At 52.2% G+C, this 16,494-nt stretch overlaps 1 protein-coding gene across 23 annotated transcripts in view; it reads left to right on the top strand.

The window, feature by feature from the left end:
- EPB41L1 (erythrocyte membrane protein band 4.1 like 1) overlaps positions 1 to 13,092 on the top strand; it is a 117,953-nt gene extending 104,861 nt beyond the window's left edge. For 9 of the 23 annotated variants that reach the window (XM_028523993.2, XM_036009780.1, XM_028523989.2 and 6 more), the window contains 5 exons: positions 1,220 to 1,306; positions 2,116 to 2,199; positions 4,153 to 4,233; positions 4,516 to 4,632; positions 9,682 to 13,092. In XM_028523993.2, coding sequence (XP_028379794.1) covers positions 1,220 to 1,306; positions 2,116 to 2,199; positions 4,153 to 4,233; positions 4,516 to 4,632; positions 9,682 to 9,690 — 378 coding nt within the window. In that variant the 3' untranslated portion in view covers positions 9,691 to 13,092. Of the gene's footprint in view, positions 1 to 1,219; positions 1,307 to 2,115; positions 2,200 to 4,152; positions 4,234 to 4,515; positions 4,633 to 5,827; positions 5,974 to 9,681 lie in introns of those variants that run through there. The other 14 variants (XM_036009784.1, XM_036009776.1, XM_036009783.1 and 11 more) reach the window with 6 other exon arrangements.
- The last annotated feature ends 3,402 nt before the right edge of the window (positions 13,093 to 16,494 follow it).

The raw sequence follows: 16,494 nt of genomic DNA on the forward strand, positions 1-16,494 counted from the left end.
AGAGAGGGCTTCTGTCCTCACGCAGCCCACGGCAGGTGGAGGTCCAGATCTATCCTGTGCACAGACCAGGACCAGGCTCAGCCCTCTGGGCAGCTGCAGAATGGACGCAGCTCTGGGCCTCTGGACAGACAAGGCTGAACCCTGAGATGGTGCGGAAGGTGGGAGGGAGAAGCAGGCAGCCAGGCCTCTTGCCAGATGTGGGCCAGTAAGCCCAAGGCCAATTCCAGGAATATCTAGCAGTCAGACCGAGTACAGGGCCAGGAGAGCTGGCTCAAGGGCAGGCATTCTGAGGGCAGAGTGGTGGTGCGGGAGGAGCGTGTTGGACTTGGAGTCCGGCGAGCGTGGACCCAGTTTCTGGCTCTATCACTAACTTGCTGGGGGGCTTGAACACGCCACTTAACACTCTCTGGCCCTCCACTTCCTCAGCTGTAAGACAGGAATATTAAAATGATCTGTCCTGAGAATTAAATGAGATAATGCCTCCGTAGGATAATATCTAGTATGTAGCAAGAACTCAGGAGACGATCATTATTGTGATGTTATTCATAGCTATTTATCCTGTAGATTTCCATTTGCAAAGCCCCTTTTCCATTGTCAGCTTCATAACGCCCAGAGGGGAGTGGGGCAGGGGTTCCAGTTTGCATTTTTAATTTTAAGACTTTATTTTTTAGAGCAGTTTTAGATTCACAGCAAAATGGGAGGAAGGTACAGAGATTTACATATGCCCACTGCCCCCCACCACGCAAAGTCTCCCCTATGATCAACACCCCCCCAGAGGGGGATGGCTGTTGTCCCTGATGAACCTACGCTTCAGGGGGTCCCTCTTCACAGGTGCATTCACGAGCCCATAGAGCGGAAGTGGCTCTGCCCCAGGCCGTGTGGCTAGAAGGTGGCAGGACCAGGAGGAGAACCTGAGTGTCTCAACTCCTGCGTTAGTGTCTCTAGGGAGCAGTACCGTGTCATGTTCACTGTCATGTCCCTCGTGCCAGGCACCCCGGCCGTGTCCGCTGAGTGAGTGATGTCTAAGTGTGTGAACAGGTGAGTGAGTGAGTGTGTGCGTGACGAGTGAGAAGCAACTGAACTGAGTGAGGCCTTGAGCTCCCGGCTTCTAATGTCCCTATTGAACCCGCGGCCACGGGAGTGACATGGTCACGTGCTCCAGCCACCCTGGGGCCCGCCCACCTGAGGCTTGGCCATCTGAGCACTATTGTTTCCCCAGGAGAACAGTCTCAAGTCCGGGAAGGGGGCAGCTGCCATGATCCCAGGCCCACAGACGGTGGCCACGGAAATCCGTTCTCTTTCTCCGGTAAGTGGGCAGGGCCAGCTCAGGCTAAGGGACTCCACACTGAGAACACGGACCCGGGTCCACAGCCGGCCCGCGGCACGTGCCACGTAGAGCCCAGAAGGCTGCCCTTTTCAGGGCAGCACCAGGGAGCTGCAGCATTTTCAGAGGCCCACGGGGCTCCCTGATGCCCACCAGAGTCTCATCCATTGCCCTCCATTCCTCCCCTACACACCCCCAAGGAGGGCGTTGGTAGTGTCGGGGCGAGGGGGCTCTGCCCTTTGGTGGTGCCTGTGCTGTGACATAGCTCTTTTTCATCCGCTGTCTGTACTGACCCGGAGGAGCAATGAGCCAGGGGTCCAGAGGCTTGGATCCTGGACTTGGCCCTGTCGGCGGCTGCCCTGTGAGCCCAAGTCTGTCCCTGTGAGGTCTCTTGCAACTCCTGTAGAATCCCAACCTGCCGTTCTCATCGTCTAGCCTCAGAGAGAACGGGGCGGGGGATTGAGAGGGAGCTCTGTCTCCACCCTGGATCCCTCTGTCCTTTCTTCTAAGCTGCCAGGATTCTCCAGTTCCAGGGTCCTGTTAGAATTCTGGGCCCTAGGAATCTCAGGTTCTAGGAATCTTAGATTCCAGGCTTTGAGAATCTTATGGGCCTAGCTTTCTGAAGATTCCAATTTCCCTGAATTCTTAGATTCAGTGATTCATAGCATCTTGGCTTCCAAACTCCACCTTCATGGGACCCACCCTACTTCGGTTTACCCACCCCCGCCCCCACCCTGCAGAGTCCAGCATCCTCATCTGACCCCAGGGTGGGGGGTGGTTATATTCTGCAGATCATCGGGAAAGATGTCCTCACCAGCACCTACGGCGCCACTGCGGAAACCCTCTCCACCTCCACCACCACCCATGTTACCAAAGTGAGTAGCAGCAGGGTGCCCTATGCCCCCAGCCTGGCTGCAGGGCTTGGGAAGGTCACTGCCATTGCTCAGCCTTGGGAACACCCGGGGCGTTCCCAGGTTCTGGAGTGTGGTGCGCTTTGTTCTGAGTTACGGTTTGCCCTGGGTATGGCCCTGCTCCTCCACATGGACCGCCAGGCTGAGGGGACGAGACCATCTCCTTGGAAGCAGTTGTGAGCCATAGCATTTGCAGCTTACAGACCTTAAGTGCTGGAGGAATTTAGAGGCAGGCAACATAAGGAAGGCTCAAAGAGTGAGGAAGGATCTTCTGGAAAACGTGAGGTTTGTGCAGGGTCTTGGAAAGCCAGGTAGGACTTGTGAGGGAGAAGAAGGCAGAGGCAGAAACTGTGTGTTTGCTTATTCGTCCATTAGCAGATTTTACTCTGTGCGAGGGGCTATTAGAGGCTGTGAGCAATGCATGTTGGGAAGCAGGAGTAGTGGACTCTGCCAGCAAGAAGCAGCATGGTGGGACATAACCATGGGAAACTAGGGTGGACCGGGGCCAGGAGGAGCAGCCTAGAGACAAGTTGGACAAATTCCAGGACAGATGTGCCGATGGAGGGCCCGAGTCTGTAAACTGCTGGAAAGCCATCAGAGTTTCTTAACTGAGGAGTAAGCCAGTGAGAAGGAGTTTAAGGAGAGGAGGTCAGATCCACCGGGGTATGCAGGTAGATGGGAGAGAGCAGAGAATGAGTTCTGGTGAGACTAGGGGTGGAGAGCCCGGACCAGGGTGGGAGTCAGTGTGGGGGAAGGAGGAGGAAGAGCCAAGAAGACAGGCATTCCTGATGCGTCGGCTGTGACTCAGCCAGTGAAGATTGGTGGGGGGAGCGGGGCACTGAGAACAGGCTGGCAAGGCAGAAGGAAGGCAGGAGGGGGCCGAGGCCCAGGCGGGGGGCCTGAAGGAGAGATGCCAGGGAGCCGGGTTGAGTTGCAGGTTCTGCTGAGCCATCCAAAGAAGTCTGGTGGGTGCACTGGCCCTTCACACACTGTCCCAGCCCTGCTCCCTCCTGTGCAGGACTCAGCACCTCTGCACAGTCCCAGAAAACACCCACTCTCACCAGAAGCGTCAGTGAGCAATATTGACTTCACCAAGAGCTTGACAGGAAGGTGTTCCATCACCCACCCCACTGAATGCAGCTCAGAAAACTCTTGTACCCAAAGTCCCCCCGCCCCTGCCAACTGGGAGCCCCCTTTTCTTTCTGTCCACTCCTGGCGCCAGCTGGACTTCCCTCAGCCACCGCCCTCCTTGACTCTGCCAGGCAACGAGGTCCTTCCCCGTTTCTACTCCTGAACTTATACCCAAACCTGCCCTTTCAGGAACAGTGGTGGTTACCAGTGTCATCAGCAAAATTTCTCTTGTACTGTTGTTTAAAGTCATTTAAGGTAGAACCTTGTCACCATTCACATTTCATTCATGTGTCCATTCAACAAATCTGCATTTAGCACCTGCCCTGGTCAGGCTGGACAGGGGAGGCGGGGATGAGGGGATACAATGATGTAAAAAGACAGCCCCTGTCCCCAAGGGCCCGAGGCTAGTGAGCAAGGCCAGGTCCCACACTGAAGGCCGGCAAAGGGCAGAGGAGCCCAGAACCATGAGAGGGATGAATCTGGCTCTCAGGGAGGACCAGAGCAAGAAGGCGGGAGGATCGCCATCCAGGGTCAGGGACAGTATATTTGATCTGGGCCCGAAGACCTAGAAGTGGGGACAGTTTTGTGTTTGACGGAGTGGCGACTGTCAGGCAAGCTCTGCACTCTGAAGTCCCAAAGCCAGAAGAGGAAAAATCGGAGGGATCTAGGAGAGAAGGTGACGGCCAGTTCCAGTCGTGCCCTCGAGGGATACTTTGGATAGGCCCCCTGTCACCGCTGCTGGTCCAGCAAGACCCAAGGCTGACCTTGCCCCCTCTCCCCCCGCAGACTGTGAAAGGAGGGTTTTCCGAGACGAGGATCGAGAAGCGAATCATTATCACTGGGGACGAAGATGTTGATCAAGACCAGGTATGGGAATAAGGGGCGCCATATTGGTTGCCGGTGGGCTGGGAAGGTGTTCACTTCCCGCCGGTCCTGTCCCCACAGGGGGTCCCCCAAGGAAGAGGCATTGAGTGGCAACCAAAGGAGCCAGGAGACCCAAGCTCTAGTCTCTTCCTTTAACTCTTTGACCGCTGCCCCTCCCTGGGCCTCCGTTTCCCAGCTGTGCCCTAAGCAGCTTGTTGGTCTGCATGGTCTCTCCCTCGAATCTGATGGTCTGTGTTTCCTCACATTGTTGTTCTTTCCCACCAGGCCCTGGCTTTGGCCATCAAGGAGGCCAAACTTCAGCATCCTGACATGCTGGTAACCAAAGCTGTCGTATACAGAGAAACAGACCCATCTCCGGAGGAGAGGGACAAGAAGCCACAGGTAAGGCTCACGAGGCTCAGCAGCCATGAGAGGGGGGAAGGAACTGGGTCAAGGTCCTCTGAGGGCCGTTTCTGTCTGAGACCCCATCCTGTGGCTTGGTCCCTGGCACGGTTTGCCCGCCCATCATCACCAGGCACGACGAATCAGAGTGGGAAGGAAGCCTGGTCCCGTGGTTCTTTGGGGTTTCAGGCCCTAGACCTAGGCTCAGAAGCGGTAAGAAAAGGGGAGAGAGGATCGTCAGTGGACACTGAGGCAGGACAGAGGGAGGCAGGCAGAACCGCCCTGGCCAGTGCCTGTGAGCTGGGAGTCAGAAGGCGGCCTGCCAGGCCCAGCCCCACATTGCCGTCCCAGAGTCTCTGTCTCTGCCACCGTCAGTGGATGTTGCTAAGGGCCAGAGCCCTTGAGCCCATAGGTCCTTGAGTCCATGTGGCCCTTGAGCCCATGTGGCAGACCTTCAACTTCTCGGGCACCTGGGGCCAGAATCTCAGGAGCCCCGATAGTTTTCTGTTTCCTCTGGGCTGTCAACACCTTGAGGGGAAAGAGGAACCAGGTGGCGCTGCAGCAGGGAGGGCCTCGGTTAGCTGCTCTGGGAGTTCACTGGAGTCCATCAGAGCTGCAAACAAAGTCTGACAGACACTGAGTCGCGTGAAGTAGGTCGGATGCAAGAGGTGTGCGTGCTGGGGTCCATCCACAGGAAGTTCAAAAATGGGCAAAGCTAACCGATGATGATAAAGGGCAGCCTCGCGGCTGCTTTCGGGAGGCAGCACTGACAGTGCGGACCGCAGGGGAACCTTCCGCGGCCGCAGCGGTCAGCACTGGACCTGGGCGCGCTCCGCGGGCTTACCCACGCAGGGGTGGGCGAAAGCGCCCCTTCGGGGTTGCGGGTGTGATGCGAATAAATAACACAGGACTTAATCCATAAATAACACAAAAATAGGCTCCTTTGCGTACTCACGGCTGCAACCCTCCTTTTGCCCGCCCCTGTGCGCAACAGTCCGTCAAGCGCTACACTGAGGTTTTTGCACTTGACACAGGCCACACGTGGCGCCACAGAGAAAACACAGCCACTTCAAAACCCCTCACGAACAGCAGGTCTCCTTTTGCCCTCTTCCCTGATGAATAAAATCGAGGCCTTCTAGAAAAATCCAAGAATGTTTCTCTCTTCCCTTGATTACCACCCCCTTTGTATTGGAAGCAAAAGCGTGGAAGCGTTTTCCTGCCACATTGAAAGTCCGCCCACACCCTGGTCTGGGCCGTGCTGCTCACCAGAACTTTCCGCAGTGACCGGAGCGGTCAGTCGGTGCTGGGTGGTGTGGGAGCCACACGAGCTCCTGAGCACGTGAAAACGGCCACTCCGAGATGAGGGTGAAACACCTGCAGGATCTTGAAGGTTTAATATAGAAAAAATAATGTGAACTCTCTCAATCATTTTTATATTGATTACCTGTTGAAATGATAATGTTTGGATATGTTAGGTTAAGTGAAAGGTATTATTAAAATTAATTTTACCTGTTTCTTTTTACTGCTTTTTCATAAAAATTTAGAATTTTAATTTAGAAAATAAAATTTTTCATTTATCTAGAGAATTTTAGAAAACTGGGAAATTTAAAAAATGCATTGTTGGAAAATCTGTCATCTAGAAAATTTGAAATTCTACCTGTGGCTCGCCTTCTATTCTGTCGGATAACGCTGGTCTAGAAGTGTGTGCTGGTCATGGGCAGAGCCTCCCTTCCAGCTTTCCTCAGACTTTATGCAAGTGACTGTCACTTCGGTCTCCTCAGTTGTCCCGTCAATCTTGCTTTTCGTCCCCCAGATCTCAGAGTGGTAGAGTGTAGGTCACTAGCTGGGCAGGTGCTGAGCTGGCGGTTCCCCCTGGGGAAAACACGTACTAGACAACTAAGGCCCTAAACTCGGACTTAGAAGCACTGGGACAGGACCTGGGAATCTCCACACGTTCACCCTGGCCCTGAGGAAGTCCATGGGCAGCCAGGTGTAGGAGCCACTGAGGCGAAGAACCCTGTGCTGAGAATCCGGGACCGGCTGCCACCCCAGCCGTCCCGCACTGACTGGGTGCATGACCACCGGTCGGCTTCTTCCCTCAGGAGACTCTGTTTCCTCATCTGCAACAGGAAGAGATGGGGCACGCCCCTCCCAGGGACAGCCCTCGAGCTGTTTTTGTGCTGACCTACAGCGTCTGCCCCATTCTGTCTCACTCCTCATCTTGCCTGGGTTGCCCCCAGCCTGCCCGCCAGGCTCCGGCCTTCCCGTTTGCCTGGCCATCCAGAGCGCTGGTTCTGGGTCCACGCCCTGCCCACCCGCCACCGTGCAGTCTCACATCTGCCCGCCTCGCTGCCGCTGCCTTGGCTTTCTCACCCCCCTCCTCTCCCGCCTCAGTGCTTTCTTTGATGCTGTTCTCCCATACACCCCCATGCACCCCCCTCTCGTTTTCGGATCCTTCTGTAAAGGTCGCCTCATTTGTGTTGCCCTGAGGAGCTAGAAGTTTCTTCCTTTCCACTTCTACCCACAGGCTTTGTCATTCATTATCACCACGTGAGCAGCCACCTCTGACTCTCAACATGGCCACACTCACTAACCCTGTGGGAGAGGCCTGCTGCGAATCAGACGATTTTATTTAAAGTGTTTGGAAACGTTGATTGAGTCGATGGATGCACCTTGGTTACCCCGAGGGAGAGCCCTGTAGTACTGAGGACCTGGGTTCAACTCTCAGTTCTACCCATCGTTAGCTGCGTGGCTCTGAACAAGCTATTTAACCTTCTCGGCTGTGTTTCCTCACAGCCAGGCAGCGATGACGATCACAGTAGTGACGATCGCGACAGCTTACGGAGCGCTCACGCTGTTGCAGGCACAGGCTGTGCAGCGACTTGAGTGCTGTCATCTGGTCATTCATTTTACACATACGGACCCAGGGACGTGAGGTGGCTTGCTCACAGTCATGGATCTGGGAGAACGTGATGGATTGATTAGAAGATCAATCCTCATGGGTTAGACTGCACATCCACCCTGTAGCCTTACCCTCCTCGCCACACTGACGTCCCACAGAATCTGTCTCACAGGCTCGCCGAGGTCGTAAATACGCAGTAGTCGGCTAATGCCTGGTGCATAGTGAGTACTCAGTAACAGTTATGACTATTGTTACTATTCATTGAAAGCAAGCTAAAAACATGCTGTTCATTCGGACTCTGCTGCAATAAACCAAGGAGAATAAACTATAGTATGGTATTCTTTAGATGTCCTTGGTACTTCTGAAGTATCTGTGGGCCTTTGAAGACATGCCATGTACCCAGAATCCCATTTACACCTTATTAGTTGGTGAGCGAACCTGAAGTGTAGCCGGCCACTGTAAGACGGAAATCTTCAGAAAGTAGCAGAATTGACCAGAAGGAACACACCCAGGCCTTGGGTCAGAAACACCTGGCTAGCCGTGTGCCCAGATGAACCTCCCTGGGCCTCAGTTTGCTCATCTACAAAAATAGAGTTAATCTCAGAAGTGGACCTGCTGTTATAATTAAACCACATCTGTGACCACAGACTGGGTGGCTTAAGCAACACACATTTATTTCTCACAGTTATAGGAGCTGGGAAGTTCAAGATCAAGGTGTCAGCCAATTCAGTGCCCGGGGAGAGCCCACTTGCTGGTTTACAGACAGCTGTCTTCTCCACGTGTCCTCACACAGCCGAGAGCAGAGAAAGATACTCTCTTGCGCGTCTCTTCTTACAAGGGCACTAATTTCATTTATGAGGACTCCACCCTTATGACCGAAGGCCCAGCCTCCAAATACCACCATGTGGAGGGTTAGGACTTCGACATGTGAATTTTGGGGGGAGGCGGAACGTAACCATTCAGTCCACAGCAGTGACACACCAGGGCCATGTCTCCCAGACAGAAGGTGCTTAGCAATGTGAACCTGCTTCCTTGTCCCTTGAGGTTTTGCCATGTTTAGAGGTGATGAGAGTCCCGAGTAAGTCAGGCCTTAAACCTCCACCACCAGCCAGGTGCACCAGGCCCTGTTTCCATGTGGGTCCCTGTCTCCCTAGTCTTCGTCTTCTCTTCTCTCCCTGAATCCTCCAGAAATGCCTCTCCCTGCTCCGTTCAACTCAGTCTCCTTTCTGGAAACTCTTCCTCCTTGAAGTTCTTGCTGTGAGTGTGGGGAGCACACTTACATCACAAATTATCTTCTTTTTTCTGCAACCTCGCAGGCCAGATGTGTGGCTTCTGCTCCATCTTCTCCCGCTGGCCTGCCTCTTCCGGCAGGACCTGTCTCCCAAACCCTGCCAGAGAGAGGGGGGCACTTACCCAGCTTCCTAGGGCTTTCTTAAAAATTTTATTTATTTTTAAAAAGATTTTATTTATTTATTTTTAGAGAGAGGGGAAGGGGGGAGAAAGAAAGAGAGAGAAACATCAATGTGTGGTTGCCTCTGGCACACTGCCAACTGGAGACCTGGTCCGCAACCCAGGCATGCGCCCTGACTGGGAATCGAACCGGCGACCCTTTGGTTCTCAGGCTGGTGCTCCATCCACTGAGCCACACCAGCCAGGGCTCCAGTTTCTTTGTTTAGACCGCACTCTGGGGTTTAATCCCCAGGACACAGCAGGCCCATGGGGAACAGAAAGGAAAAACAAACAGCAGAAGAACATCTGTAATCATGACTAATCACTACTTAGAACTGAGAGATGTAGCAGGGAAAAGGGAACGTTAAAGTGTGACATTAGCTTCTCAGTGCCAGAGGAAACTTGGACAGATTTTCAGGCCAAGGGAAGAGATTCCCCCTCCCTGGAAACCAACAAGCAAACACACCTGGGCTTCGGAGTCAGACAGATGTGGGTTCAGTTCCCCGATGCCACGCACAAGCTGTGTGGCCTCAGACAATCACTGTCTCCCTGCTCCATAGATAAAGGGCACACGGTAATGGTTAGCTAAAAAACGCTCTCTTGTCATGTATTTAAAGATGGGTGATGAAAAGTTACTAACTGTTCTTGTCCCCCTCCTTCCTTTGTGCACCCCCCACCCCCGACGACTCTGGTCCCAGGAATCCTGACCTCTGTGAAGAGATGCTGGCGTTTCTGGTCCATCCCAAGCCAGAGAACCGTTAAGAAGGGGCCTTCGTTCTGGATTCTCCAACTGAACACCGACGTCCCAGCTGCGACGTACTGTCACTGATGAGAGACTGGGAAAGGAAAAGCATATAAATATATATATAGATATATATAGATATAGATATATATACAGGAAACACTGCGTCCTTGCACTGCTTCTGGGGGCTGGCCAAGCCGTCGGCCAACTGCAGCAACCAACATCGGAACAGCTACATTTCCTTTGCAGACAAATGGAAGAATTGATGGGATTTTTCAGGGAAAAAAAATTATAATGCCAGTAGTCCCTCGCTGTCCTCTTCGAAGCCCTGTGGAACAACATAGGCACGCCGGACCACGATGACTGTGGAGGTGCAGTATGACCTGCATGTCACACCTAGTGGACGAACGTTCCGTTTGTTCTGCAGCGTCTGTTGCCCACGCAAGTGCAAAGGAAAAACCCTTTTGCAGCAAAGCAAGATAAATCGCAGCAGCAAGACACACACCGTCAACCGTTTTCCGAGAGAGAAAGAAAATTCCCCACATGGAAAGGAGGAGGAGGAACACTGGGTCATTCCTTCATGGGTCTCGACACTGGGCTGCAAAATCCACCTTCCTTTCTTCTGCCTCCCCTCCCCTTCACGAGTCTTGTCGTCATTTTCTGTCTCGGCTCCCTCCTCCTTCTCTCCCAACCCTGTCCCCCTCACTGTCTGTGTCCTGGCCCTGCTGAGGGCCACTGCAAATGACTCTCATTTGAAACGAGGAAAGAAAAAAAGAAAAGAAAGCAGGAACAGAAAACCAAGCCACAGGAAGGGAAGTAGACATTGTATGTTTATGGGTTCTCATTATGAAGGTGCAGCTTGTAGGAGATTTGTATGGATGTGCTTTTAAGTTATGTATATTACATATAACGGGAAACAAATATTAAAATAAACAGTGCTGGTAAGTATGAAGCTGACATTTTAAAATTATAATTATCTGACTGTGATTGATGTATCCCAAGGTTCCTAGATCTCACTGAACTGGCCCGGCCGAGGAGACCTGGACTCTGGCTGCAGGAGACAACGGTTCAGTGTAGTAATACAGTGTGTGATGTTCGTCATTGGTTGATTGGTGGGGAGGGGAGGGGTCCCCAAATGGAGAGACTGGGGTTTGGCAAGAAGGAAGCAACACAGGTGTAGTCCAAGATGCCTTCTCCCCTGAGCAGTGGTGCAGGGCCTGGCCTGTGCCTGGCTGTGGGGTCCAGAGTTAGGATTTTGCTGCAGACCCCCTGACTCAGTCCCCCCACCTCCCTAGGGGGCTTGCCCCAGTTTCAGTCCTCTATTTTTTTTTTTTGCCACATGTCTTGCCTTTCCCCCAACCAAATTGTGACAACTAACTCCCATCCTAAGGGGGATGGCGCCCCCTAGCCATTGCAGAGGATGGTGGCTTTAATCTGGCTAGCTGAAACCCCCAGCTCAGCCTTTTCCCTTACCATTCCTGTATTCTCTCGGAATCATTCTCTCCCTCCTGGGCCAAAGCAGCCATGGTAGACACCGTGAACCCAGGGTAGGCCCTGATAGGCTGAAAGTGCATTCCTGAAGGCTTCGCCTGCCCCAGAACAAGCCGAGCATGAAAGGTGGTGTTGCCCAAAGTCCCCATCTACGCATAAGACCCTGGTTTTGGAGGCTCGCCTTCAGTTGGCATCTGAGCACTGAGCCTGTGCCCTCGAGGCCCCAGAAATTGCCTCAAGACCACAGACGCCCTTGGAGAAATCCCATCAGAAGCCTGGTCCCAAGGCCCTCCCTCCACAAGCAGCTTCCCTGAGCTCAGTGAGTCCCCTTCCGAGGGAGCGTGTTTACCCCTCTGCTGCCCTTGAATTTCTCAATCCCATCTCATCTCCCCAGTCCAGCTCCTAAAACGGTTGATAAATTCATTGGGCGAATATGTATATTGAGTACCGACTCGTGCCAGGTACTATTCATGGACTGAAAGGGAGAGTGGGGGGAGGGGAGGACATAGAGGCACCGGGGAAGCCCCCTGGGCCAGCCTTACATTTCCAGCCGTGGCTGGCCCTTCGGAGAGCATTTCCACATTCTCTCCACTTGTTGAACATTGCCCAGCGAGGCCAGGCTTGCTGATCAGTTACCCCAAGGACACACATGCTTAGCTCCTCAGTGGGTGCTGACCTGAGGCAGGACAAGAAATCAGAATAGCTTTCCCCCGTGGACAAAAATGGGATAGAGAGAGGGCAGAGAGCCCTGAACCTGGCGATCAGAGGGCAGGGTCAGCCGCATCCCCCTGGAGCAGGCCAGTGGTCCATTCCAGCTCCCAGGGTGTGACAGCACACTTTTCATGCACCGGGTTCTCTTCACACTCCTGGTCAAAGAAGTGCGGGACCTCCTCTTCGTCCTTCTCAACTCGAGAACTCCCACTCTTTCTGGGCTAAGAGCTGGACTGGCTCCACCCTCTCTGGGCTACCCAGAATTCAGCTCAGATACCCCATCTCTGTGAGAACCAGGCATTCTGAACATACTTCAGAGGGAGAATATTTTTTCTGGGTCCACCACCTGCCCACAGACCCTGGGAGTGTGGCTTCAGTGCAGGGATGAGGCGACCAGGCTTAGCTCATGGGCCAGCCAGCATCTGTGGAAGTCTCTGTACCATACGTGCTCTGACCTTCCTTCCACGGACAGGCAAGCGGTGCCACCAGGGAGGAGGGGAGTTGCAAAGCTAAAATCTAGGGCACTGTTCCCTCCCCATGCTCCTCTTCATAGAGAATATAGACGTTTGTCTTGTCTGTCTTCAACCTACTTTTCCTTTTTTCTTTTTTATGTTTCTCACCCTTTCCGTGCTGCCTGTCCACCCAAGAGACCATGCGGCATAGTGGAAAACGTCCTGGAGGGCAGTCCAGAGTGCGGGGTGGCCATCTGCCCTGGCTCGGCACCTAACTCGCCATGTGACATCGAGCTAGGCCCGTGCCCTCTTTGGGGCCTCAGTTTCCCCACTTGTAAAATGATGAGGATAAACCAGATGCTCTCCAGGGTCTTTTTCCGCTCTCCCATCCTACAGATTTTCGTTTCATTTTGTTTCTCGGGATCTTTTCCATCTGAGGGTACAGGAAGCGCCAGGACCTGTTTCAGTCTTTGAATCCAGCAAGCACATTCCAAGACTGGCCTGAAATTGCATGAGCAACATCACTCAATTTTTTTTTCCCAAAGCACCTTACCAACCAATGCAATGCTGTCCTGTTCCTTTTTATGCACACCCCTCTCTCCTCTCTGGTCTCCACGCTTCCCCACCTCAGTGCTCCGTGCTGTATGCGTGTGCTCTCTGTTCTTGTATACTCAATAAAAGTGAAATAAATGTGTTTGATGCTGAACCACAAACTGCCTTGGTGTGTGCCTCTCTCTCTCTTTCTCTCTCTCCCTCCCTCCCCCCACCCCCAACTACCAGTACAGGTGGCGTCGTGAGAAAGGCGAAAACTGGACTGGAGAGATCCCAACCTAGTACAGTTTCATTCAAGAAATATTTGCAGCTCTGAATATGGTCCAGGTCTTGCCTTAGGCTTTGCAGGTACAATGACAAGGAAGACAAAGTCCCTGCCGTCCAGGAACTCACAGGCTAGCGGGGGGAAACAGACCACAAAACAGGCAAGCAGCCAGAGACAGCTCCGAGTGGTCAGCACCGGGAAGGACATGCCCAGAGGGGACGGGGATGGTCACTGAAGGAGACCACCTTAAATGAGGTGGCCAGTTACAGCCTCCCTGGGGAGGTTATTTTTGTGCTGAATGAAGAGAAATACCCAGTAAGGGGAAGAACTTGGGTGAAAGCATTCTAGGCAGAAGCCACGATAAGTGTGTGGGTCCCAGGATGCAGAAGCGCTTGGTGTGCAGAGGGGCAGCGTGATCCCAGCTCCCCTCCCTGACAGAAGAGCGCCTTCAACTGGGTCTCTTTCTGCAAGTCCCCTGCAGGGCTGCCTAGTGGGTAATGTAGACGGCAACCCCCAGCTTCAGCCTCTGTCCACCACCTTCACACACGTTGCCATAGCCCCCTGCATACCTCCTGTCTCATTATTGACTTACCATCACTTTTTAAAACTTTACTCTAAAAAAAAAGTTTATTTAAAAAGGAAACTGTATTACTTCTGCAAATGAAAAAACTAGTGTCACCTGCCAAGAAAGGTCTTCATAAAAAATAAATGCAAACATATTAAAATTAAAAACCCATAATCCACATAAAAGTTAAATTTGCCCCTTGGACTACCTGAAGCATATGCACCGGCACTTTCTGTTTTATTCTACTCACTGACTCGAGCCAGACCACCTCTCTTTTATATATTTATTTACTTGTGTGTTTTATTTTTTATTTTTAGAGGAGGGAAAAGGAGGGAGGGGGAAGAGAAACATTGATCTGGGGGCCTGGCCCACAACCCAGGCATGTGCCCTGACTGGGAATCGAACCAGCAACCTTTTGGTCTGCAGGCCGGCACTCAATCCACTGAGCCACACCAGCCAGGGCCAAAACATCTAACTTTTTCCCCCAAAACCTCACAGGGAAGAAGCACTGCTAATAATTTGGGGCATATTCTTTCAGACTTTCCATGTACATGTATTTTGCCAGAATTGAGGTTAGCTTGTATGTACCACTCTAAGTACTTTTTGAAACTTACACCCTGAACCCTTCCCTGTAATTTCAAACACTAATATTATTTCTTTTGTTTTTAGAAATAATTCATTAAATTATACAAAGTGCTATGCAGTGAAAAGCAATTCTTCAACCCTCTGCAGACTCCTGTCTATTGCCAGAGGCAATTACTTCCAGGAGCTTTGTGACTCCTCTCTTGAATTTTCCTGTAGCCATCTATCACCCCTGAGATTCTGCAGTAGGACTTGGTTTGCAAACATTGGGTCTCCACACACCCTGGATCTGTGTCTTTGTCCCCAGTAAACATAGGGTCAGCCTCTGCACTGCTTGGAAATAACCTGAGGTTGTTTCATCTATATCAGTGGTTTTCAAAATGGGGGGAGTTATTTTGCATCCCCCCCGGGAATATTTAGCAATGTCTGCAGACATTTTTGGTTGTCACAACAGAGAGGTGCTATTGGCATCTAGTGGGCAGGGGCCAGGGCTGCTGCTGAGCATCCTACAATGCACAGGCCCCAAATGGCACAGTAGTACCAAGGTAGAGAAACCTGATCTGGATGGACTTGTGACTCACAGGTGGCGTTCCCGGGCCACCATCTACAGCTTCCATGCCCATAATTCCGTGCCCTGGAGTCTTGGAGAAGATGGTGAGCTTATCTGGAACAGGAAGCTCTGAGACCAGGCACCAGAGCTCGGTATCTAAGGCTGGGAATAGGGAGGGGCAAGGAGGGAGCTGAGCTTCTTCATGCAGGAAATGGAATGGACAGGACAGGCTGAGACTGACATGCATGACCGTGACTGATGGAGGCCATTTCTGGTTAATCCTGCAGCAACTCACTGTGACTAACCATGACTGCAGGGCCCAGTCTCATCTGTAACCACTAAGAGATGGATTTTGACTGAGACAGATTGGTGTGTCCAGTGTCACTGAGGAAATGTGACAGACAAGCTATGGAGCAGTGAGCAGCACAGGGAGAAGAACAGCCCGTCAGACCTCGGTTTGCATCCTAGCTCTGCCACTCTCTGACTGTGTATCCTTTCTGAGCCTCAGTTTCCTCTTCTGTAAGTTAGGGGGTGCTAATATATTCTTTCTAGGGTAATGTAAGGTTTAGAAATTATATGTGAATAGCCTTTCCTGTGGATTTTGGACTTATCTAGCCAGCCCTTACAATCACATAAGCTAATTCCTTGCAATAAATCTCTCTCTCTCTCTCTCTCTCTCTCTCTCTCTCTCTATATATATATATATATATATATACACATACATATCCTATTGGCTGTCCTTGGTTGGACCCTGACTAGTACAACCACCCAGCACAGGCTAGGCCCCAGATAGAAGCTATTTATTAATACCAAATTACTGTCATCAGTTAAATGCAGAATATTGTACATGTACTGAGCTAAGCCTTTGTGGCTGGCTTTGTGCTGGGTTCCAGGCAAACAGTAGGAAACAACAAACAAGACAGGCAGGTGCCCCTCCTCAGAGGACAGTTACAGCCTGACCGAGATATCAGACTAGCCCTGTGCTGCAGGAGAACTCTAGGTGGTTATGGCTGCAGAGTCTGGGGTGGTGACTACTGCTACCGAGACAGGTTCTCTCTGGGCTGGGAGCTGGGTTTCTGAGGCTCCCTCTTAGGCCTGAGTGTGGTTGGAAGGTAAGATGGGGAGATAATGGGCTAGCTGTGACCCTGTCACTCAGGTAGACATTGGCTGACCAGGGCGGTGACTGAGTATCTGGCAGTGGCTACTAAGCAGCCATGACCTAGACCCCAGCTTCAGTGACCATGACTGATCGAGACCGAAAGACTATGGCTGGCCCTGGCCGGTGTGGCTCAGCTGGTTGGAGCATCATCCCATAGACGGAAAGGTCAGGGGTTCAGTTCCATGAGGGCACATGCCCAGGTTGTGGATTCGATCCTTGGTCGGGCACATATGAGAAGGCAACCAACCAAAGGACCATGGCTGGTGGATGTGTTTGTGGAGTGCAACATAAAATGCAGTTTGACAAAAGTTGTTACCCACAGTTCAGGAACTATAACGAGCAACTGAAAGCAAATGATTTTATGGGGCGGAACCTGCAAGCGCGGACCGCTTCTTCCGCGACCGAGAGATCTGCCGGGTTGCTTTTTCTGTAGCTCCTGTCC

Source organism: Phyllostomus discolor, chromosome 9 (assembly GCF_004126475.2).
Source record: "Phyllostomus discolor isolate MPI-MPIP mPhyDis1 chromosome 9, mPhyDis1.pri.v3, whole genome shotgun sequence".
In the NCBI taxonomy this organism is placed as follows: domain Eukaryota; kingdom Metazoa; phylum Chordata; class Mammalia; order Chiroptera; family Phyllostomidae; genus Phyllostomus; species Phyllostomus discolor.